Source organism: Mauremys reevesii, linkage group 6 (assembly GCF_016161935.1).
Source record: "Mauremys reevesii isolate NIE-2019 linkage group 6, ASM1616193v1, whole genome shotgun sequence".
NCBI classification, from domain to species: Eukaryota; Metazoa; Chordata; order Testudines; family Geoemydidae; genus Mauremys; species Mauremys reevesii.
Window position 1 is genome coordinate 57,363,951 of NC_052628.1, and position 26,329 is coordinate 57,390,279.

At 43.5% G+C, this 26,329-nt stretch overlaps 1 protein-coding gene across 15 annotated transcripts in view; it reads right to left on the bottom strand.

Annotated features, from left to right (window-relative positions):
- Nucleotides 1-26,329, bottom strand: part of MCTP1 (multiple C2 and transmembrane domain containing 1) — a 444,146-nt gene that overhangs the window by 285,572 nt on the left and 132,245 nt on the right. Inside the window, exon 1 of one of the 15 annotated variants that reach the window (XM_039545046.1) lies at nucleotides 1,463-1,636. The exons of the other annotated variants lie outside the window; for them this stretch is intronic. Coding sequence (XP_039400980.1) covers nucleotides 1,463-1,519 — 57 coding nt within the window. The 5' untranslated portion in view covers nucleotides 1,520-1,636. Of the gene's footprint in view, nucleotides 1-1,462; nucleotides 1,637-26,329 lie in introns of those variants that run through there. 15 annotated transcript variants of the gene reach the window in all.

Consider the following 26,329-nt stretch of genomic DNA (forward strand, 5'->3'; position numbering starts at 1 on the left):
CCATGAAAAAGCATATGATTTTTTTTTAAATACACTTTTCTCCAAAATGAAGTTTGAGATCCTATAATTACCTTCATGTGCCAGTTAAATACAAAAATCATATGTGCATTTCCTCATCACTGTTCAGTAATCTGAAAAGCATAGTGCCAGACATGTTTAGTGCTAATCAATTTCTGCGGTAACTAGAATTCTAAACAAATTAGAACAAACTTAAAACACAAAAGGCCTCTGATTAGCCTGAAGAGTGCAGGATTACACATTGCTAGTTGTATCATAAGCACTGCATACAAAGCATAACTCGATCAATATCCATAGACAGATGTCATGTTTATGCCCGTGAAAGATCCAAAACCAAGAAACTTCCTCCATTTCAAAGGTGACAAATATTATATATATCTATATATCTATATCTATATCTATATCTATATCTATATATATAAAATAGTAAATGTAGCACATCATTTTTTCAAGTTCACCTTGAATAGCCATGATTTAGAAAAAATAATCATAGTTTGAATAGCTGAATCTCCATACTACTAAAATTGTCATCTTATTTTAATTAATAGAGATTACCCATAATTATTTACTACTTTTAAATTTAGATTCTAATGATATATAAGAGAATAATATTTTAGCACTGCTTCTTTAAAATGGAAGATATAAATATATTTAGTTTTCTTTTAGTCAAGTACTCTACTATGGTATAATCAAATCAACTCAGTAAATATATGCCTGAAGTTTACAGCTACTAAAAAAATCTAAATAAGAGTGGCTATTCTAAAGGCAGTTTCCTTACAAAATCAATATAGTACTCAGCAGTATGCAAGTATATTCAGCAACTGAGGAAGTGAACTAATTATCTTAACTATATTTTAAAAATAAATAACTCAATTGGTAACTAGATAAACAAGAGTTCCTCTTAATATGGAGATCTTAATATGAGCATACCAAAGGTGAAATTTCACCACTGTCTTATTTTCTGATTAGATCTCTAATTGCATGATCACAAACACACACTGTAGGATGACAACAACAAAAAATCTCAGTTTCATAGTTCCTAATCCATAAACAAACATGATGCTTGAAAGGGAGAAACAATGCACGTTAAAGTGATGTATTTGTTAATATAGATAATGAGTGCTATTCCTTCCCACCTTCAGCATTCTGAACTTGAGAAATACATTCATTTTTCTGACTCTACAATATGCGCATATTTAAGGGAATGTATAGTTTTCACACACATACAAAAATCCATTTAACCATTTTCCAGAAAAAAGTATCTGTAAAAGTACTTGGATTTCAATAAAACAGATGAGAGAGCCTTTGCTATTTGTGTAAGAAAAAGAACATACTATTACTTGATATATAATATTATACAGAATTGATTTAAAACAAGATGTGATCTAGTGCGAGTCACTAGAGCACGTTACACTTCACAAAGATAAGCCAAAAACATTCTTACCTTATTGTACCCAAATGGCAAAGTTTCTCCAGTTTTCAGCTTGCAACTATCTAGCATAGTGGAACAGGAAAGAACAGAACATCTTTTGCTTTACAAAAGGTACCTGCACATCCACAACTAGCCCTTCTGAGATGACAACAGCTAAGCAATACTGTTCACCTCCAGCTGGCAGCAACAGCCTCTTTGCAAATACCACTTGCTTGCTTCTATGAACTGCAGCTACTCAGAATGAAAGTAAGGGGAAAATGTGATCTGTGAATACTGTTGCTTTATAGTTGAGTCATATCCTTTGAAGCTATCTCCCCACCTCAAAAGACATTAAGAACTGCCTTTTCCTCCAACTCTAAATGCTGAATACAGAGTGTACAGAAAATGAGTAGGGTGTATGGGTTTTATATATACATAAAAATAAACATGATCCAAACATTTACCTGTTAAAACATTCATTTTACTATTTAGCATGTTTCCCCACACAGAATTCATGTGTGTGATCACATATACTCACATAGCAAAAGAATCTGTAGAAAAAAAAGATATGTACTATAATGTTGACCAGACATGTGGTTACAAGCTTGCAATGTGAATAGTTCCAGTCCAGTATAAAAAGGTAGAAGTCAAATACACTAAAACTGTTAATGAAAACTAAGTACTTTGAAAAATGTCTTTTTAAAAATATCCCAGACTGTAAACATATTTTTCCTTAATATATCCTGAATTGCATTGTCATCATCTCGTGACAGTAAAACAGTTGTCTCCTCTGAGTCAGGGCTATTTATTTTTTCAACTTTGTCAGTATTTCTACACTTGTTATATACAGCGCTGCTGTAGCTGTGTTGGTCTTAGGATATGAGAGAGAAAGTGGTGAGGTCCAGTAAAAGATATCACCTCACCCACCTTGCCTCTCTAATTTTCTACATTAAAGTAATTTCAGAGTTAAAAAGTTAACATTGAAAACAAATTAAAATACCATTTAGAAGATTAACAACATAAATGAAATCTTTCTACCAGGGAGAAAAAAGATGGATTTTCTGCTGAGTATAGGGGCATAAGAGGGTGGAAAAGAAAGGGTTGAGGAAAAATCCTGAAGGAAAAAGAAAGAAAGCAAACATGGATTTTTGGTTGAATATGATGTCATATAGTCACATTAACACAAGCATTCCACTGCTGGATATCATTATCTGCACATTCCTAGAGCCTGTCCAGTTTTTTATACTATTGGTAGATTATTTCACTGATTTCTTAATCTTCGCTCTGGAAAGATTATACTTTTGTTTCAGTTTAGTTTGGTGAGCGAGGAAGTGTTTTGTTTTTGTTTTATTAAAACAGGTCATTTATGATTTACCATTTGGTTTACATTTATCTTTTAAACAAAATGAAAATTGTGTGTTTGTATCTTAGTGTACTGCCTAGAGAGAACACTGTATCAAATAATTCTGACTCTTAAAATGTATTGCTATCCTTATTTTGCTCAGGGGAAACTGCAGCACATAAAACAACACTGTGAAACTTACAGTATGAGTGTGACCATACTTGCATGCAGAGGAAGTGGAGGAAAGAGAGATGCCTTTTACTTTAAAGTATTTCCATTATATGTATTATTGATAAAGAGCCTGATTCTCCACTTGCTTACACTTGTCTAAATGAGGAATGACTCCACTGAAGTTGATGAATCTGAACTGATATAAAAAGTGCAAGGAGAATCAGGCTCAATAAACGTGAAGTCCTTGCTTTTTTACTTGCTTGGCATAATTCTTGAGTGATCTCATACAAGATATTTGTATCTGAAAGCACAATGACCACAGGTAAAATGTAAAATATTATCTCTTCTGCAATATGGATACACAGAAAATTTGTAAAATTTATTTTAGACTCTGGCCAAAAATAAACACCATTCTGACTCTGGAATCCCTCAGCACATCTTTTGTCCCAATCTCAATGGTAAAAGAAATGCCACACTAATTTCTCAGTTAATTAAGCGTATAATAAGTGACATTCAAAAACAAGTTAATTTTATAAATTGCATCTTCTATTCCTCAAGTCACAAGCAGCACAAAAAACAACTAAACTACTTCAAACTTTTAGTTTTCCTGCTCTCTAAAGTTCATCTCCCTGAAAACTCATTGATAGTCAAGGGACATCTATGATAATTTTAAATAGACAGTCTAACAAAACATCCAAATTTCTCCTCTGCTCCTCCACTACAGCTGGCACGAGATCAGTGGAATAGCCAACTGCCTAAGGCAGAAGAATATTTGGTATCAAACCCTAAAGCATCCAACTTCTGCAATTATGAAAAGCTTTTCCACCATTCAAATCACCCCATCTTTTTCTCACTTAGTTTTGTCTTATCACTTCAGAAAGAAAGAAAAATAAAGTATCCCTCCAGCATTAACTTCATCTCAAGGTGGATTTTAAACTTGGTCTTCCAGTTATGACTGTGAGGCGCGCACATTTTCCAATTTGCCTAAGGGAGCAAAAATTCTAAAGACATTTCTATATCTGAGACTGCTTTAGGGCATAAGTCAGTCATCATCTTGGCAGATAAAAGTGAGAGTTTCCCTACCACCAATCATGCTACAATGTTACTTTCTCAGGGTACGTCTACACTACAAGACTATTTCGAATTAACTTAATTCGAATTTGTGGAATCGACCTTATGAAGTCGAATTTGTGTATCCACACTAAGGACACTAATTCGACTTTGTGAGTCCACACTAACGGGGCCCGCGTCGACTTTGGAAGCGTTGCACTGTGGGAAGCTATCCCACAGTTCCCGCAGTCCCCGCTGCCCATTGGAATGCTGGGTAGAGCCCCCAATGCCTGCTGGGGAAAAAAATGTATCGAGGGTGGTTTTGGGTAACTGTCGTCATTGAACCGTCAATCACGCCCTCCCTCCCTGAAAGCGCCGGCGGGAAATCTGTTCGCGCCCTTCTCTGGTCGGTTACAGCGCAGACGCCACAGCACTGCGAGCATGGAGCCCGCTGCGATCATCGCTGCACTTATGGCCGTTGTCAACTCCTCGCACCTTATCGTCCACCTCTTCCACAGTCAGCTGCTGAGAAATCAGGCGAGGAGGCTCCGGCAGCACGGTGAGGAGAGTGGCACAGACCTCTCACAAAGCAGGGTACGCCGCGCAGTGGAGATCATGGTGGCAATGGGTCAAGTTCATGGTGTGGAACGGCGATTCTGGGCCCGGGAAACAAGCACGGACTGGTGGGACCGCATAGTGCTGCAGGTCTGGGATGAATCACAGTGGCTGCGAAACTTCGGGATGCGTAAGGGCACTTTCCTTGAACTCTGTGACTTGCTGGCCCCTGCCCTGAAGCGCCAGGACACCCGGATGCGAGCAGCCCTGACTGTGCAGAAGCGAGTGGCCATAGCCCTCTGGAAACTTGCAACGCCAGACAGCTACCGGTCAGTAGCGAACCACTTTGGCGTCGGCAAATCTACCGTAGGGCTTGCTGTGATTCAAGTAGCCCACGCAATCGTTGAGCAACTGCTCTCAAAGGTAGTGACTCTAGGAAACGTCGAGGTCATCAGAGATGGCTTCGCCACGATGGGATTCCCAAACTGCGGTGGGGCTATAGATGGGACTCACATCCCTATCCTGGGACCAGCCCACCAGGCCAGCCACTACATTAACCGAAAGGGCTACTTTTCTATGGTGCTGCAAGCACTGGTGGACCATAGGGGACGTTTTACCAACATCTACGTCGGGTGGCCGGGCAAGGTTCATGACGCGCATGTGTTCAGGAACTCTGGTCTGTTTAGACGCCTCCAGGCAGGTAGTTTCTTCCCGGACCACAAAATAACGGTTGGGGATGTGCAGATGCCTACAGTGATCCTCGGGGACCCAGCCTACCCGCTAATGCCCTGGCTCATGAAGCCCTATACAGGCGCCTTTGACAGTGAGAAGGAACTCTTCAACTACCGACTGAGCAAGTGCAGAATGGTGGTGGAGCATGCTTTCGGACGTCTCCAGGGGAGATGGCGGAGCTTACTCACTCGCTCGGACCTCAGCGAAAAAAATATCCCCGTTGTTATTGCAGCTTGCTGTGTGCTCCACAATCTCTGTGAGAGCAAGGGGGAGACCTTTATGGCGGGATGGGAGGTTGAGGCAAATCGCCTGGCTGCTGATTACGCTCAGCCAGACAGCCGTGCCGATAGAAGATCCCAGCGGGAAGCGCTGTGCATCCGGGAGGCTTTGAAAGCTAGGTTCCTCGGAAAGCAGGGTAACCTATGACTGTCCACTTGACTTACAGAGAAGCTGAACCTGAGCCTGTTTCAGTGACTGTTGACTTCGATCTGCGGTTACATACCCCGTTCTCCAGGTTTCCCCCCTTCTAACACACGTTTTAAAATAAAGTTAATTGAACACTGATTATTAACAAAGTTTTCTTTAATTATGAATTCCTGTTCTAGGGTTGAAACATGGACGCAGACTGTGGTGGGTACGGTGTGCACTGATGTACAGACCGCTTCTACACTAGAGGAATGACAGGCTCCTGCTCCTACAGCGGTCTCTGGGGGGAGGACGGTTGCGGGTGGGTGTGCAGGAAGGGGTGGGTTTGCAGGAAGGGGTGAGGGGTGCCGTCTTTGGGACGGAGTTTGGATGCAGGCTCTGGGCTGGGGGTTGGGGCATAGTAAGGCGTGAGGGGTGTGTGGGAAGGGTGAGTATGTGTCCGTGGATGAGGGCTCTTGCTGGGGCTCAGGGCATCGGAGAGGCTCGTGGCTAGGGTGGAAGGGCATGGTAAGGGCAGCCTGCCTTGCCATTTGTGGATGGCAGGCGCTAGGACCCTGGGGCAGCATACACCTCACAGACTGACCCGGGGCAGCATACACCTCACAGACTGACCCTGGTGCCTAGTGACTGCAGTCTGTGTGTGTCCTGCTGTTTATCCTGCCCCCAAGTCTGTACCCTGGTAATGGAGGCTGTCCTATGCGATTAAAAAACCCCTCCCCCCCCTTCAGACAAAGTCTTCTGACAAGAAAAACGGGACAGAAACAGTGAATAACAACAAACTACTTTTAATACTCAACTACACAGTGGGGGGATGAAACTTGGATTTGGGACTGGGTGATGCAGGAAGGGAAGCACTTCTCAAAGTTTATGGCATCAGAGCTGTGTGGTACATGAGCGCTCTGCTGGGGTGCTGTGCCAGTTTTCACGGCCCCTAGCGCCCCTCCTTCTTGTTATTTTGGGTGAGGGGGGGACAGGACTTTGTGGCGGGGGATTGCGGTTGCAGATACAGTGCAGGGGGGCTCTCTCCTCCTGCCTGCGGTCCTGCAGAACATCTACAAGGCGCCGGAGCGTGTCCGTTTGCTCCCTCATTAGCCCAAGCAGCGTTTGAGTCGCCTGCTGGTCTTCCTGCCGCCACCTGTCCTCCCGTTCGATGTGTGAGCGCTGGTGCTGACATAGGGTCTCCCTCCACTGTCTCTGCTCGGCCGCCTCGGCTCTGGAGCAGGCCATCAGTTCCGAGAACATGTCGTCCCTAGTCTTTTCTTTCGCCGCCTAATCTGCCAGCCTCTGTGAGGGGATGCCGGGCAGTTCGGGAAAGAGCCGCAGCTGTGTGATGGGAAAAAGGAAGTGATTTCCTTGAAAAGATACATGTTTGCGAACAGTGAACACAGTCTACTCAGTTTCTGTGAACAAGACCATACAGGAACCTAGTCTCACGAGCTCTCAGGACAAGTTCGAGATTTGGAAGACGCTTTCAGTGGCTGCGGTCTTGCACCGAGATCGGACAAGCGGGCGGTACAGCTGAATCCGTTTATCAGCCAGGCCTGGTAAGCCCTACACTATAGGCTGCTTAACAGTTAATGGGTAGCTGTGCCCTCCGCAGAAGGCAATCTGGAAAGCATAAAGTCCGACCCTGTTCCAGCCCCTCGCGGCTGGGCCGGGAAAGATCACTGTATGCTTTTCCTCTGCGGCCTCCAACACGTGCCTGTTGAACGAAGGTCTTTGCTATGCAAAGTAAATGTCAAGCATTCACAATCGTAACAGTACACTAATTGCCCTACTTAGATGCAGCAGTCGCCGAACGACATTACCCTGAGGCGGGTCACTCGGAGAGAGAGAGAGAGGATGCTGCGGGAATCCCTGCACAGACCAGGACCGTATGCAGCCATGCTGGTGGAGGCAATGGTTCCGCTTTATGTGAGGATGGCCTGGCGCGGAAGAGTGTGCTTCCACGGGGCACCAAATAAGGCGCCTCTCCCCAGGAACCTCCTGCGGAGGCTTTTCGAGCACCTCTACGAGACCTTCGTGGAAGTGACCGAAGAGGATTTCTATTCAATCCCTATATGTGTGGACCTTCTTTTTATATAGTTTTATATGGACAACTTTTTAGCTAGTTTTTATATAGTATATATTCCTGTTTTTTAAGAAATAAATGTTTCCATGTTTATAACACTTACCGACTGATCCTTCCCCTGATTCTGAGTCCGTGTTAACGGCCGGGGAGGGTTGGTAGGGGATCTCTGTGAGGGTGATGAAGAGATCCTGGCTGTCGGGGAAAGTGGTATTGTAAGCGCTGTCGCCTGCGTCGTCCTCCACAAACCCTTCCTCATCTTCCCCATCAGCGAACATCGCCGAGGAACTGCCCCTCGACACTATCCCATCCTCAGAGTCCACGGTCACTGGTGGGGCAGTGGTGGCAGACCCACCTAGAATAGCATGCAGTGCCTCGTAGAAGCGGCATGTCTGGGGCTGGGCTCCAGAGCGTCCGTTTGCCGCTCTGACTTTTTGGTAGCCTTGTCTCAGGTCCTTGATTTTCACGCGGCACTGCGTTGTATCCCGGCTGTATCCTCTGAGTGCCATGGCTTTGGAGACCTTCTGGTAGGTCTTTGCATTCCGTTTGTTGGAGCGCAGCTCCGAAAGCACAGACTCATCGCCCCACACAGCGATCAGATCCAGGACTTCCCGGTCTGTCCATGCTGGGGACCTCTTTCTATTCTGGGATTGCATGGACTCCTCTGCTGGAGAGCTCTGCATCGTTGCAGGTGCTGCTGAGCTCGCCCCGATGTCCAACCAGGAATTGAGATTCAAACTGGCCAGACAGGAAAAGGAATTCAAATTTTCCCGGGTCGTTTCCTGTGTGGCTGGTCAGAGAATCCAAGCTTGGACTGCTGTGCAGAGCGTCAACAGAGTGGTGCAGTGTGGGATAGCTCCCGGAGCTAGTAAGTTCGATTTGCATCCACACCTAGCCTAATTCGACATAGCCATGTCGAATTTAGCGCTACTCCACTCGTCGGGGTGGAGTACCGAATTCGAACTAAAGAGCCCTCTAGGTCGAATTAAATGACTTCCTGGTGTGGACGGGTGCACGGTTAATTCGAATTAACGCTGCTAAATTCGATTTAAAGTCCTAGTGTAGACCAGGCCTCAGAAGCATCTTGTACTGACCATTACTGGACACAAGATACCAGATTAAATGTATCAGTCTGATGGCAATTAATTCCTACCATGTGTTCCTAAGAACTTTAAAAATGAACACACCAAACAACATGAGAAAGATATTACATAACTGTTATTTTGGGATGCAAGAATTCCTCTTGCAGGTAAAAATGCATTTTTCTAAACCCCTCATCAATACTTCACTAACAGAATCTGTATAACAATTCCTAACAATACAAACAACAACCCTACAATCTTACCTTGAATTTCACATCTGCCAAAACAGGACTAGTAACTCTAGTAGGCAAAAAAACAAAATATAATTTTTAAGTCTCACCACGGCCTCATTATTTTCCACCCAACAAGATGACAAGGGTGATACTCTTCTCCCCCCACCCCAAACTCCCACTCCCCTGGACATTAGTCCTCTCTACCTCAAGGGCTTTTGAGATACGTTGTCTGATACACCTGACAAAGGTAGTCACCAATAAAATTTTCTTAGGACTTACCTAAACAACTAGTCAAACAGATGGAGCACTTGAGTCTTTGACAGATAGAACTAAAAGGAAGCACCTGAAGACACAATGAACATCCATCAAGAACTGTCTTCTTCTGGGTTAGAATATAGACACATTTTGTAAGAAGAGAACTTTACTGCTGTCTCCCTTTGCAGACTGTCCCATTAGAGTAATATATGGAGTTTTGGGTAGTTGAAGGGCCCTCAGCTAAAAATATGGAAACACTGGAAGTAGGAGGAAGTCATCTAAACCAAAATTTCAATAACCCAGATCAACCTGTACATTGCAAGCTTAGACTCATGTTCTCCTAGGCTCATCAAATGCTCATCAAACCAGGCGATCTAGTAACACCACAGTAGTCCCTTGACATGGTTGTACATAGTTTCTGTATGTAGCATAGATAAGGTCTTACCCAGGTTTCCTCACCAGGCTAAAGCCTTAGATATGTCTCCGGAGGAACCCAATGAAAGTTTTGTAACAATTGGATCATAACCAGGTCCCCTGACTTGGTCATACCATAAATGGAGATCTCTATTTTCCAGAAAAAAACAGTGAGGAGAAAGAGCATATGCACTGCACTTCTCCAGAAAACAAGATGGTGCTTAGAGCTCTCTTGCATGCCTGGATCAGCTGAAGTAGACTGAACTCTTCATGCAGAAAGTTGGGGGAAATATTTCCCTTTGAGCAGGCCCTTTTGTCTATTAGCATATAACAGCAATTTAGACTCATTCACTAGGAGCACTGACTAGCATGGCATAGGACATTTGCCATCCCTGGCAGGAGATTTCTCTCCCCATTGACAGAAACTGCAGGAATAATTCCACAGATGCAGGAGAGGACATACTCAGGAGCTCTGGATTCAGTTTCTATTAATTCTACTGTGTGATTTTGGGCATGCCACTTAATCCCTCTGTGCCTCAGGTATCCAACCATAAATGGAGAACAACAATAATACTCCTCTACCTCATAAGGATGTCATGAGCATAAATTCATTTTTTGTGATGCACGCAGATACTACTGTGATGGGACCAACATAAGTATCTACACAGACAAGATTTACTTTTTCTCCCTCTATTTACATAAGATACAGCCAAAATGTTGCCGAACATGACTAGAGCTCACAGGTGCGATCAGTTCATCTTAAGTACCAAAACACTCCTCTTACTATTCTCACCTCGAAGAATTTTACAAAGAATCTTTCTATACTTGAGAGTAGAAAACAGGTACTGGATGAAAACTACAATATAGAGGGAGGAAAGCAGTCTGAAGATATAAAAAATTGGAGCAATACCATTTACTACTGTTGCCTGCTACTCAAAACTCTAAGGCAGGAAAACACATCTCTTCTAGTTTGCTAGATACTGAGGGTATGTCTACACTACAAAATTAGGTCGATTTTATAGAAGTTGATTTTTAGAAATGGATTTTATATAGTCGATTGTGTATGTCCACACTAAGCACATTAAGTCGGTGGAGTGCGTCCTCACTACCATGGCTAGCATAGACATAGCTTTCCCGCAGTCTCCGCCACCCATTGGAATTCTGGGTTAAGCGCCCAATGCCTGATGGGGTAAAAACACTGTCACAGGTGGTTTTGGGTACATGTTGTCAGTCGCCCCTCCCTGCGTGAAAGCAACGGCAGACAATCGTTTTGCGCCAGACACCAGGGCGATTAGAAGAGCACAGCAAGGCACGCTGCACATCAGAGAGGCTTTGAAAACCAGTTTCATGACTGGCCAGGCTTTGGTGTAACAGTTGTGTGTTTTTCTCCTTGATGCAAACCCACCCCCTTTGTTGATTTTAATTCCCTGTGAGCCAACCACCCTCACCACTTCAAAATAAAGTAACTACTGTTTTGAAACCATGCATTCATTCTTTATTAATTAAAAAAAAAAAAAAAGAACAGACAAGGTAGCCTCAGTGGGGTCGGGGAGGAGAGAAGGACAAGGCCACATTGCTTATTGGAGCCACAATAAAAATCAAACTGTTTGACTGACAGCCTTCTGTTGCTTGGGCCATCCTCTGGAGTGGAGTGGCTGGGTGCCCGGAGCATTCCTGCCCCCACGCATTCTTGGGCATCTAGGTGAGGCGGCTATGGAACATGGGGAGGAGGGCATGCGGTTATACAGTGGATGCAGTGGTCTGTGCTCTTGTTGGCTTTCCTGAAGCTCCAACAGTTGCTTCATCATGTCCATTTGGCCCCCCATTAGCTTCAGCATTACATCCTGACTCCGCTCTTCACGCTCACTTAATTCTTTCCTGGCCTCTACCACTGAATGCCTCCATGCATTAAGCTGTGCCCTATCAGTGCGGGAGGACTGCATGAGCTCAGAAAACATGTCATCGCAAGTGTGTTTTTTCACCTTCTAATCTGTGATAACCTCAGGGATGGAGATGATGGGGAGCACAGAAACATTTTACGCTCTAGGATTCTGGGGGGACTGCATGGTCACCTGTGCTGCTGAGTTCGCTACACTAACCAGACAGAAAATGAAATTCAAAAGTTCCCGGGGCTTTTCCTGGGTACCTGGCTAGTGCATCGGAGTTCAAAGTGCTGTTCAGAGCGGTCACAATGGAGCACTCTGGGATAGCTCCCGGAGGTCTATACCATCGATTTGCGTCCGCACTACCCCAAATTCGATCCAGCAAACTCGATTTTAGCACTACTCCCCTCACCAGAGGTTGATCATAAGAGCTCTTGCACTGATGTGATCCTCCTTGAGTCAGCTAACATCAGTTTTAAGCCCAGTTTACAATGACAGTGTGGCACAAAATGATCACACTACATTGAAAAATATGGTCCAAACAGCTCAGAAAATTGTTTAACAAAGCTTAACTTTTCCTGGTGAATTTAATATAATAGCACTGAAGTTTAGGGTCTAATTTAGTAAATTGTATCTTAGAAACAGTATGAATTTTAAAATGAGAAATTACTATAGATTGGTATTGCAGATTTGATGAACGCATCTCTTCAGTGCACTGAATTTTCATATTAAATTAAAGCAATTATTTTTAGCAACATGATGTGGCACAATATTTGCAAAACAATATTTTTGAAACATTTAACAAAATAAAAGTATTTTGACTCATGAAAAGTATACTGTAGAGATATGAATGAAAAATTGTTTAGTTTTTTCTTTAGTAACCACATTATTCAACTTTCGCTCTGTGACTCCCTATCATTATAATGGGGCAGTATGCAAATAGAATAATGTGGGAAGTCATATTATGTTCCATATATTTCTCATTTTTTAGAATGTACCTATCTAAAGATAGATGTAGTTACTCTATGTTTTTGTATTTAAAGCTTTTTCCAATATTTATTTTAAATCCTATATATGGTATATAAAAGATTTGAAATCTTACTTATTCTGCAAGCTAAATCAGGCCCCTAGCATGTTTAAAAAGTAATAACTTCCACGAGACAGCAAACAACAGATAAAAGATATAATATAGCAAGTTGTTTTTTAAATGTACAATCTTCACTACATGTACATATTTAGACCAAAACAGATTGTGTGCTAAAGTACATATTTGTGTATTTCAGATTATTTTGCTTTTGAAATCAGCATTTAAGCCAATAAGAATCTTCAGTCAGAGTTAAAGGCATAAATAAGTAATCAACTTTGCTTCATTCAAGCAAATAGATTAGAGAGTTTAGTAAATCACTGTAGTAACAGTGTTATCTTAACCTGAGATAGTGGAATAACTTCCTTGAGCTAAGCAGATAGAAGAGCATGGTTCTGTTTGCCTTGAAAAAAGTTTACAGCTTCCTTTGAGCATCAGTTTTTCAAGGACTTACTGTGCCGTTCATAAAGAAAACCTGTGTGTTCTGCAGGACTGTTGTAACCTCACATCCCAATTTCCCTATAAATGAACCACTGTCACAAGCAAATTGTGCGGCTGCTAGTGCAGGTATGTACAGAAAATATTTCTCAGGCCAAGGAAAGGAAAAGAGTGAGTAACCAAAACACAAACAATTTAAAACCCACATCAATGTACAGTTGACAGTGTATTTCTGTAATGCAATAAGAATCAAACTAAATGGGTAGTCTGTGTGGTTTTAAACTGAAAAAGGAGTTATCCTTTTGGGCTTCCTTTCCTTAATTTGTTCAAAGTTATTTTCCTTGAGTTGATAATACTTGTATCTGAAAACACACTTATATAGGCATACAACTGAAGACTCACTTCTTTATAGCAAAAATATGGAGATTACAGAGTTGGTCTCCTGGTAGCAGAAGAATAATTGTAAGTTATAGGTCTAGTTTTCCAGAGGTGCTGAGCACTAACAACCTCAATTAATCAATGGAAAATGCAGGTGATCAGCACTTCTGAAAATCAGGCCTTGTTTGTTCAGGCTCCATAAATGTGATCTCTTGGAACAAACATGGAGTAAATGCTGATGGAGTAAATGATTACTTCTACAACCAAACAAAATTCTCCTCAGGTGAGTTGAGTCCAAACAAAAATTGCCTCAACTTGCTTTGATCCACTGGAGCGCGCAGCCCTGCCCAGCCCGCCCCAGAGTGCTGCTTTACTGCATTATTATTAGAATTCGTGTTATATCGGGTCACATTATATCGGGGTAGAAGTGTATCAATTTCATAAACATAGCTGTATTTGTGACATAGTTTTGTCTAGGCCCTCCCATGAGGATGCCCAGATGAACCAATCATTTAAATAAAGGTAGACATGGATACCCTAAAATCTCAGATGTGCAGCTATCACTGAAAGGAACTTTGAGTATTCACAAAGTGCAGAAGATGGGCTAAATGGATTGTTTGTAATGGTAATGATCTCTCTTCCACAAAAGCCATAGGTATTTTCAATGCCAAGGTGTGAGTGAGATGTGACAATAGGCATCCTGCCAACTGAGAGCCCCAGACTTTTGTTTTTCTGTAGATAAAAAGAGGAGATAATGGAGCTATGCTAACTGCGCTGAGTTAGAACTTTATGGTGAAAGAGTTGAACTTCTCAATATTTAGAATGGATCAGAGATGGGATCAGAAAAGCACCTAGAATAAAATCCCTTCCCCTGAAATTCCTGGGGAACCACCTCTGTGACATCCAACTCTAATAGCAAACAAACTTCTGAACTTCTCCGCTGTTTGTTAGAATTGTTTGGTTTGAAAAGAATACAATGTAGATGCCAATGGTATGGCTGGTAACAAATCCTTTTTGCAAGGTACTAAAAATCCCCGGAAGCCTTGCAGGAGACCTGGTGTCTTTCAGTTTCTCTAGAACATCATCTGTTGTAGAGCTAAACAGCCCTTCACCATCAGATGGGAAGTCTTCTATCAAGGTTCTTGTTTCCAGAGGAAGTCCAGACAAACATAGCCATGAGTAGTGCCTCAAAGGAATGACGGATGCTACAGCTCCACATAGAAGCCACATAGAAGGTATTGAAGGACATGCTCAGGAAATGCTTAGCAACTAAGTGAAAGACAATGTGGCCCATTGGATAGATCACTGGACTGGGACAGAAGACCCGGATTCTATTCCCAGTTCTGTCACTGGCCCACTGGGTGACCTTGGTTAAGTCACTGACTCAGTTTCCCCTTCCTGAAAATAGGGATAACAATATTGTCTTCCTTTATAATGTGCTTTGAGATCTACCAATGAAAGCACTGTTAGAAGACCTAAATCTTAATTATTAACTGTCCTTTGGTAAGTAAGATTTTGACCAGTTCTCTCTGAACTTCCAGCACAGACTGGGCAAAGAGTACAATCTTATTTCATAAGTCATATTGATATCTGAACATTACTGACTGGTAGTTTGCCACTCACAGACTCACCTAGTGTCAGACAGGAGTATATCTTTCTACCTAGAGCATCTAGCTTTTGACCCTATCTATCTGAAGGGCTACAGTGGACTTGACACCTTTTAGCGCTTTGAATGGCAGCTACCACCAACAATGGATAAGTCTGCAGGAACAAGAAACCCTCAGGATGCAGGTGGTATAACAGGTCTGCTTTCTCAGAAATTGCCAGTCCAGAGAATGGGTTTAACCAGGCTAGAATAAATGGTTAAAAACCAGGCAGAGGCTACTCATAGAAGTATTATCCCCAATTTAAAGACAAGGAAATGGGGAACTGAGGCACAGAGAATGAGCAGGTTGCCCAAATTCCCGCACAAAGTCTTTGGCAGAACCAATAATCAAACTGAGGTCAAACCAATACATCAAACCCTTTGAGGCATTCCCTCCTGCCTCCACTCCTCTCTCTGCACAAGATCTCACTGATTTCTTCCAAGAGACAATTGACAGAATATGATAAAATTCCTCCTCCCCTCAGCTTGCCTCCCCTTCCCCTCCTATAACTCTGCCTTCTTCTGTCAGAGACAAAAGTGTCTCATATGCTCTCCTCCTCTAACTCCTCCAATTGCCCCAGTGACCAAATCCCATTCCAGCTCCCAGCCTCCCTAGGACCCACTCTCATCCCCTACCTTACTCTTCTCCTGACCCTCTTGCTCTCTTCTGGCTCTTTTCCCTTCACAATACAAGCATCGTCTAGTCTCTCCCACCTTAAAAAAACCCATCTTTGACCCCACATGTCTCTCCAACTATTGACCCTTCTCACTTTCACCTCTAAGCTAATTGAATATGCTGTTTACAATGGCTGTCTGGAATGTCTCTACTCCAATTCCATCCTATACCCTCTCCAATTCTGCTTCTGCTCCTTGCGCTCCATTGAACCGCTCTTGCTAAAGTCTTTAATGACCTCTTCTTAGCTAAAGCTCAGAACCAGTACTCCATCCTCATCCGTCTTGACCTGCTAACCAATATTATTTCACTGTTTCCTTGTACTCCCTATCTGGCTGTACCCATCTGTTATCTACCATCTTATAGTTAGACTGTAACCTCCTTCGGACGGAGAGGTGTCTTTTGTTCTGTGTTTGTACAGCACCCAAGCATGATAGGGTCCTAGTCCTAACTAATGCTTCTAGGCACTACAGTAATATAAATAATAAATAAGTCACACTCCAGTGCCTTGTTCTAGTAAATAAAAGGAAACATGAACTTGTAATTAAGGCACTGGTCTGAGGCTTAACATAGGATATCAGAACAGGATTGGTAGAATCGGTTTCCTAAAATCTATACAAATGAAGTATTATGGATAATGGTCATTTATTATATATGGTATTTCTGAATACTCTCAAGGGGAACATGAGATGCAATTCTTGTTTAACAACATATAACAGTTAGTCAATAATACTTCAGACTTGGGCTAGGATCATTTAATTTAAAATAACAGGATATTAAAACTGTTCAATTATCTAGGAGTAATCTTGAGCAGAAAAATATTATATCTCATTTGGTTCCTATTTCAGTCTCTCTGCCTAGAAACCACTCCTTTTAGTACAGTAACTACTCACTTAACGTTGTAATTATGTTCCTGAAAAATGCGACTTTAAGCAAAACAATGTGAAGCGAATCCAATTTCCCCATAAGAATTAATGTAAATGAGGAGGTTAGGTTCCAGGGAAATATTTTTCACCAGACAAAAGACTATATTATATTATATCACACACACACACACACACACACAGAGTATAAGTTTTAAACAAATAATTTAATACTGGTACACAGTGATGATGATTGTGAAGCTTGGTTGAGGTGGAGGAGTCAGAGGGTGGGATATTTCCCTTACTAGTAAATGATGAACTAGCAATTGGCTGAGCCTTCAAGGGTTAACTCTCACTCTGCAAGGAGCAGGAATGGAGGGAGGTATGCACATTTCCCTGAAGTACACTGCCTTGTTAATTAGATCAGCTTGCTGCAAGCTCCCTCCGTATGGAAGATGGGGTAAGCAGGGTGCAGGGGGAGGGAGACACCCTGACATTAGCCCCCCTCTTCTTTTCCTTCTCCCCCACCCCCAGCACAGCAAGCAGGAGTCTCAGGGAGCAGCTCCAAGGCAGAGGGCAGGAGCAGCACATGGCAGTGGGGGAGGGACACAGCTAAACTGCAGGCAGCTGCTGCACAGGGAACTTAGGGGAGCTGATGGGGGGGGCTGATGGGGCTGCCGGTCCACCCTGGTTCCAAGCCCCCAGCAGCTAGCTGCAACGGGCTACTCTTCCTGGAAGCAGTAGACAAAGCAGGCGGCTGCCAAACAACATTAGAAGGGAGCATTACACAACTTTAAATGAGCATGTTCCCTAATTGATCAACAACGAAACAACGTTAACTGGGACGACTAAGGGAGGAGTTACTGTAGTACATTTATCCATATCATGAATGCTTATTGTACCCTTACAGACTGATAATTCTATATGTTCTAGTGTCCTTGAAAAAGTCTATCAATGTTGTAAAATTATAGATGGCCAAATTACAAGAGGCCAAGAGGATAGTATGCATCTGACACACTGGTCTTTGTTTCATTAGCAGTAGGCATACAGTTCCATATTTTCAATCTTATGTGAACTAAACCCTCTGTGCATTTTTGCGTGCTTCTAACTTGCACATGCACAATGTCCAATGCATGCATGTATGTTTAAGATTTGTACACACCACATACTCCCAGATGGGTGCAACCTCAAATTCAGACATCAGCAAGTCAGGATATAAAAAAAGTTTCCATGCACTATTGAAATTGTGAGTCAGTCACTCAGTTCTATACAAAAAGTTGTTTATGTATGTTGGAACTACCCTATTCTATCTAGTAGACAAAATCACCACCACTTCTTAGTATTTTGTTTTTCCATTAGTCCCTCGAGAGAATGTGTATCTCTGCCAGAACTTCTCTGGACAGTCTCCATATTTGGTACTATATTTGTAAAAAGAAGCTTTAGATAGCTATTCAAGGCAACCCTCATTGTAGGGGGAAAGCTCAAGTCACAAGAAAAAGTATAATAGTAGCTTAACATGAGTTCACATCTGACATATTAGTCCTCATGCTTAGGGTTACTATATTTCACGTTCCTAAATAGAGAACACTGCTGGGGGAAGGGGGAACTGGAGGGGAGTACAGCAGCCTCCACTCTCCAACCACCCAGCTCCAAAGTAGCAAAGAGTCCTGTGGCATCTTATAGACTAACAGACGTTTTGGAGCATGAGCTTTCGTGGGTGAATACCCACTTCGTCGGATGCATGTAGTGGAAATTTCCAGGGGCAGGTATATATATGCAAGCAAGAAGCAGGCTAAAGATAACGAGGTTAGTTCAATCAGGGAGGATGAGGCCCTCTTCTAGCAGCTGAGGTGTGAAAACCAAGGGAGGAGAAACTGGTTTTGTAGTTGGCAAGCCATTCACAGTCTTTGTTTAATCCTGAGCTGATGGTGTCAAATTCACCCACGAAAGCTCATGCTCCAAAATGTCTGTTAGTCTATAAGGTGCCAGAGGACTCTTTGCTGCTTTTACAGATCCAGACTAACACAGCTACCCCTCTGATATCCAGCTCCAAAGATAGCTCAGAAGTAAGGGTGGCAATACCATACCATCCCACCTTTATTTCTGCACTTTTGCTGGCAGCAGCACTGCCTTCAGAGCTCAGCACTCGGCTAGCCATCGCTGCTCTCTGGCTACCCAGCTCTGAAGGAAGCACTGAAGGGTGGTAATACCACAGACATGATGTCATATTTAAAAATATCTTCCCAGATGGAGATCAGAGGACCCAAAAACAAACAAACCAAAAGGTCATGTATGGGAAAATCCAGATGAATAGTAACCATACCTGTGCTCTGGAGCAAGAGAATCTTGCACAGGAAGAGCCTCCTAATTAACTTTCTCTAAAAACGATTCCCTACCAGAACATCTACTGAAGACGTCATGGAGGAAGAGGGAGAAATCCTTTAAAATGCCTCACATTTTACACAGCTTCAAAAAAGCATCTTTAAAATTAGAGGAAAGAGTTTTGAAGTGAACATACGCAGAAGGCAAATGACAGATTCTTTATTTGTAAAAATGTAATTATGTATTAAGGGAGACATTATCTCCCCAAATGCAAATGGAAGCTGACACTTCACTCTATCAAGAACAAAGAAAGTCTTTGTATAAAAATCTGTAAAACTCAGAAAAAAGTAAAACAGACTCTGGGAGCTCACTGAACATACCTACAAAATGTGAGCTATCGAGTGACACGGAGGAGCTAGGAATGGCTAGTAAATGGCCTCTGTTGTGGTGTCCGATAGAACAAGTGTGCACCATTAATCAATGTGGACAGATGGGCAAAATGGGACAGATGCATTCATGGAATTAAGCAGTAAGTTTTTATTAAACTTTAACATAAGGAGGGTGCTACCTGCCCATCACTGATACTCTCCTATACCAAGCATTTAATTGGTTCCAGAGCAGGGCTTGTAGACCTTTTACCATATAACTAGGGGCCTACCAAATTCACGGCAGTGAAAACATGTCACGGACCATGAAATCAGACCTCCCCTGTGAAATCTAGCTATTGGAATGTAAGCAGAGTCAGGATGAGCTCTACCCTGACATCTGGTGGTGAATTGAGGTGAGCTGTGGAAAAGAACTTTAGGGGCTGATCTTGTTTGCATAGGCACACCCAGCCCGCCTAGCATGAGCCCAAATGGTCACTTTGGCTGCTGTGGGATCCACAGTTTCTCTGTTATTAGGGCAGGAAGAATAAAGTGTTGTTACCCTGATTATGTGAATCGAGGACAATGAAACTGTTTTATGACAGAGGGACTCGCCATCAACTAAGTAGCACTTGCTAGACAAGGGACATGGGTTCCAAAACCCAGTGAATTGAGAGAGGCTGGGAACAAGTATTTGTACCTGATAGTATGGGCCACTTTGGAGGACCTGAAATACCAATTGCACCTCCTCTTCTCTCTACTGTAGAATATCAGAGCTAATTTTAAATTCCATTAGAAATCTAGTTACAGGCTGCTGAGCTGAATTCATTTTGGGCCAATAGTACACCAGCACTGACGCTCCCCAACTACAAGTTGAAATCACTAAAGAGCCAAAATTACTGAGCACTGAAATCACTGAGTGCTGTGGGGGGGCCTGAAGATATGTTGCTGAGCAGCTGGCGGAGCAGAGCAGTTTGCGGGACAGCTGGCGGAGCGGCTCACGGGACGGCTGGAGGAGTGGAGCAGCTGGCAGAGTGGTTCGTGGTGAAGGCTGCAGCAGAACCCCATGGAGAGGCGGGCCATCAGCCTTGGACCACGTAAGGTGCCCCGTAATGGCGCCCTCCCCCCCCCCCCCGCCCCTTGGGCTGGGAGGTAAAACTCTGCAGATAAACTTTTGAACTCTGGGGCTGCACTGACCAGGGACAGACACTTTTGAGACTTTGGGTGATTTTTTTGGATTGCTGGACTTAAGACCCTGAGGGGAAGGGATACTGCCAAACTTACTTGGGGGAGTGGCTCTTTTGCTCATGGTTTGTGTTATGAATCCTGTTTGTGGTGTTTCCCCAACATAATGATGCATTGTTTCCCTCCTTTATTAAAAGGATTTTGCTCCACTCAGACTCTGTGCTTGCGAGAGGGGAAGTATTGCCTCTTAGAGCCACCCAGGGGGTGGTATGTACTTGTCCCAGGTCACTGGGTGGGGGCTCGAGCTGGTTTTGCATTGTGTTATTGAAACAGAACCCCTAGATACTGAACCCAGCCCTTGCTGCTGCCAACTCAGATGGGCAGAAAGGTTACAGGAAGGAAAGGGCAGGGCAAGAGACCCCTATCATGCCCCAGATTCCCCTGCATGGCTGCTCTCAGAGGGAGATCAGACCCACCCTCCAAGTACCACCCCTAGCTGCAGAAAGTTCTGTGGCTGCACTGCCTTCAGAGGACATGGTCATCCTAGCTGCTAGTCCTGGCCAGGATGGGGAGGGACGGAACTTTTCTCCCCCCACACAGCGGGTCTAGGTAAGGAGATCAGACCTGCCTCTAGATACCACCCCCTTCACCCCACAGCTGCAGGAAGCTCCATGGCTGCTGCCTTCAGTTCTGTGTTGCATTCAGACAGCTGCAGAGCTGCAACTGGGGGAGGTACCAGGAAGGTGGGTCTGATTCTCCTCACCCCAAGAGTGACCATGCAGGGGAAGAGGAAGTCCCATCCTTGCCCAATCCTGCCAGGACTGGCAGCTAGGAGCCCCTGGCTGGGGCTCTCCTAGCAGCACAGGAGAGATCAGACCCATTTCCAGGAAGCTCTGGGGCTGTTGCCCAGTCCCAGAGCTTCCTGCAATCGTGGGAGGTACCCAGAGGTGGGTCTGAGCTCCCCCGCAAGAGCAGCCATGCAGGGAAAGAGCAAGTCCAGTCCCTCCCCAGCCTAGTCAGAACTAGCAGCTAAGAGCCCCTGACTAGGACGCTTCCAGCAGAACAGGGGAGATCAGACCCACCTCCTATGGGACCCTCCGCTCAGCTCTGAAGGCAGCGCAAAAATTAGGGTGATATTCCCACGACCCCCTGACAACAGCTTTGCGACACACCACAACCCCGTTTTGGGTCAGGACCCCTACAGTTACAACTCCATGAAATTTCAGACGAAACATGAAAACTATGACCGTGAAACTGGCCAAAATGGCCCATGAATTTGGTAGGGCCCTACATATAACCCATAATTCAGAGTGGCTCTCCACCCACCCCCCCACCCCCCGGACTCAGCTCTCTCTGAGTCCTAGCACCCTCGCCCCCGCCCCCATCCAAGAGGGACAGAGGGTGGAGCAGCGTGGAGGCCTTGGCCCGCAAGGACCACAAGGTCTGACCTTGGTCCATGAGGGCAACAAGATCTCACCCTATCACATGAGCCCACAGCCCATCACCAAAATCCCAGGTCTTTTAGCTCTGGGAACAGTTCATTTTATTTTCTTAACCACACTGGAAACTGGCTACAAGTTGTGACGAATAAAGAACTCCACCCCAGTACCTCAGCTTGTTTACCTTAACCCACAATATCCCCCACCCAGTGATCCAGATGGGTGGCATTTTTAACCATTGCAATCTCATTATCTGAAATAACAGCTTTTTATAGCCTTCTACTAAACAAAAATTAACATAAATGTTCCTTTGTTTTTATGGGGTGTAACGATGCTGGTTCTGGAGGGACCCAACTGAGAGTGCCAATTCAGGACAAATTGCTTAAAACAGGGCAGTCACAGTCCAAGGCTGGGGTTTTTCCACCTCTAAAGCAAACCAAACCAGCCAGACCAAGAGGACTTTGGTTTCACCCCACTGGCTAACCACAAGTCACACAAGCAATTCCCTTAGACACTCCAGTTTCCCAGTATCACCACCAGTGCCACTCATTATGGGGACAAATGGTTATGAAAACCAATACCCCAGTAAAAGAAAAAAGGTTCTCTCAATCCCAAAGGATCAAGCCCCAGACCTAGGTCAATATATAAATCAGATCTTACCCACAAATCACGCTGTTGCCAATCCTTTAGAATCTAAAATCTAAAGGTTTATTCATAAAAGGAAAAAGATATAGATGAGAGCTAGAATTGGTTAAATGGAATCGATTACATACAGTAATGGCAAAGTTCTTAGTTCAGGCTTGTAGCAGTGATAGTAAAAACTGCAGGTTCAAATCAAGTCTCTGGAGTATATCCATAGCTGGGATGGGTCCTTAGTCCTTTGTTCAGAGCTTCAGTTTGTAGCAAAGTCCCTCCAGAGGTAAGAAGCAGGATTGAAGACAAGATGGAGATGAGGCATCAGCCTTTTATAGTCTTTTCCAGGTGTAAGAACACCTCTTTGTTCTTATTGTGGAAAATTACAACAAAATGGAGTCTGGAGATGAAAATAAAAGGTCCAACTAGTTCAGTGGTCTCCAGATCACAGAGGCTTCTGTCATAGGAGTACCTCATACAATGTATGGGGGTTAGTGCTAGCACACAGCAAAGGCTCATGACAGGTTTACCACAGCTAGGCTATCACTGGCAGTCCACTCAAGAAAGGCTTAAAACTGGAATATCATGGGTTCATTGTGAACAGGAAGTCAGGTGAGTTGACAGACCTGTGTAGGGGGACTTATATACACTTACTCATGTTAGTTGCAGCTACTAGTTAGTACTTTTAAACGAACTAATGAAATTAGCCAAAATAATTTTAAAAATTTAAAAGCATTAAGGCTTTTCAATGCAAAATTTTATTTTAAATGAATTAGATTGAGTACAGAATAGGATTTTAAATTATGTCAATGGTGATTTTAAGTACACTGGCCATACATTTTCTTTCTTTTCCATTTATAGTTGAAATGTGACAGCAGTCACAACTATCATATCCATTTTTGTTCTGCGGTACAGCTGACTGGGGAGAGGGAGAAGGGAAATGAGATTTTTCAAGTCTCTACATGCAGCTAGCTACAAAACAGAGAGGCTAGAACTCCTGCTATTATTCCACTATGTGAAGGAACACAAACAGTTATATGTTGCCACTTCCACGGGAGTGTCATAGAATTCTTTTAGCCTTGCCATACAACAGAGGTTGACAACCTTTCAGAAGTGGTGTGCTGAGTCTTCATTTATTCACTCTGATTTAAGGTTTCACATGCCAGTAATACATTTTAATGCTTTTGAGATGGTCTATTTCTATAAATCTGTAACTAAACTATTGTTGTATGTAAAGTAAATAAGGTTTTTTAAATGTTTAAGAAGCTTCATTTAAAATTAAATTAAAATGCAGAGCCCCCCGGACCGGTGGCCAGGACCCAGGCAGTGTGAGTGCCAATGAAAATCAGTTTGCATGCCGCCTCCGGCACTTGTGCCATAGGTTTCCTACCCCTGCCATACAACGTGGTCTTGAATTGCCACAGCATTCAAATAGTCCTGTCAGTGAGTAGAGAACCCTGAGATTTTCATTTGCTTCCCTTTGTGCTTCAGTTTCAATAGTCCTTGATGAACAAGAGCTATGAGACATAAGAATTAATGGCACAATCCTTCATCTCTTCTACACCCAAATCTTTTGGCCATAGATTGCAGGACTGGACTCAATCATTTGATTAAGGTGAATGCTACTGTTTTTCAGTAAAGAAAAGTAAGGAAAACAATTAGACAATTTGAAAATACCAGATCAATAAGACACAACAGAGTAAATTTTGTCACTTCCAGAACAAAAAATACAGAGGAGACCAATTTTGATTAGCCATAATGCAGTCACCAGGGGCGGCTCTAGAGCCCAGCGGGGCAAGCACCTGCCTGGGGCGGCCCTTTCCCAGGGGGGCGGCAGGCTGGGCCTGCGGGAGGTCTACCGGAGCCCGGGGACGACCGGACCTGCCGCAGGCATGACCACGCGGGGTTGTCTGGCTGCTCGGCTGGCTGCTCCGACAGGCTCAACCGAGCCGCCGACCAGCTTAACCGCCCCGCAGTGGGGCGGAGAGGTCCAGCTGAGCACCGCGACCAGCGACCCCCTGCCCGCATGGCAGTCACACAGGGCAGTCAGGGGAAGTAGGATCTCCCACCCTTCTGCATGGAGCCGGGGGACAGAATGGGCAGAACCATGGTTGTGCCTCTCTCTCTCCCTTGTCAGCCAGGAGAGCTAACTGAGTGAAAAGGAGGGAAACCAAGCTGCATGCTAAAAAGGTGTGAAATAACTTCTGTGCCCCAGAGCAGTAGAGGAGCATGAAAGAAATTATGACCCTTTAAGAAATTCACAATTCATTCACAAACCTTGTTCTGAGGCAGGGCAGATATGTGCTGTCCTGTACTAATGATTGGTCCTAAAGATAGGTTTCAGAGTAGCAGCCACGTTAGTCTGTATCCGCAAAAAGAACAGGAGTACTTGTGGCACCTTAGAGACTAACAAATTTATTTGAGCATAAGCTTTAGTGGGCTACAGCTGATGAAGTGGGCTGTAGCCCACGAAAGCTTATGCTCAAATAAATTTGTTTGATCCTAAAGACTCAATCTAGCCCAGGATGGTTAGATTACAAATGATTTTGGATAGCTTTACAGATAATATTCGTCCACTCCGTTTTGCATACTGCTGAAAAAATAAAAAGCCCACTACATGGAGAGTTAAACATACACTCCAAGGAAAACAAGTTTCTCAGAAATATAGGACCCCCATCTGGAGCCTTGTTTTTCCATCTACATTCTATTTTGTTTTTTGTCTTCTTCAGTACATCAAAGACATCACTTCAGTGAGAATGTTATAGTTAACCTTCAAGACTTTCCTTTCATTATATCTGTAGTAATAGAGGATGAAAGCCAGGATCTTGGCATTGCACAGGAACAGCATCTAAAAGCTTTAAAATAACTAATTTAAAATTCAGAGAGACAGATGTTTCAAATCAATTTTACATCAAATTTTAAACTTCCCAATTGAAGGATCTTCTTCCCCATACCTAGCTTTGCCCAATCTAAGCTAATATGGACAGAATTTATCATATGATAATCTCTTTGAGAAGCCCCTATAAAATGGAGGTGTCAGCTACCTCATTTCTAGTAAAGGATACATGTTCATCTCAATTTCAAGAAGAATAAGACAGTAATATGACCAGTTCCCAGGGGAATAGGCTTTCTCTAGGACTTACTTTTGACCAATGCGACAATAACTAGAGATATCGCCCTCTTCAGAAATAAATGTAAGGCACGCCTCTTTATTATGCTGGTTTTCACCAAATTTTGCAGACTCAAGAAGATTGGGTAGTTCAGGTAAAGTTCAGATAAATTTCCAAACTTTTAGACACTGATCTAGACTGAACCCTCTAACGTTCAGCAATGGTTGTGGGACTGTTTAGGCTTGCCATACAGGCAGCAAATTGTAAAAAGACAATGGGTTGGTCTACACTACACAGTTAGGTTGTCATAAGGCAGCTTATGTCAACCTAATTATGTCATTGTCTACACTACAGCGTTCCTTCTGACTATGCAAGTGCCCCACTACATCAACATCATAACTCCACCTTCACAAGAGGTGCAGGGCTTATATCGGTTTAGTTAGGGCAATGCAGTGTCTGTGTAGACATTGTGTCCCTTACATGGGCTGTTGGCTGTTTTGTCAAGTTCAAGGCAGAAGCTGTGAAATTGACATGAAAGCCAGGAAGCTACAGCC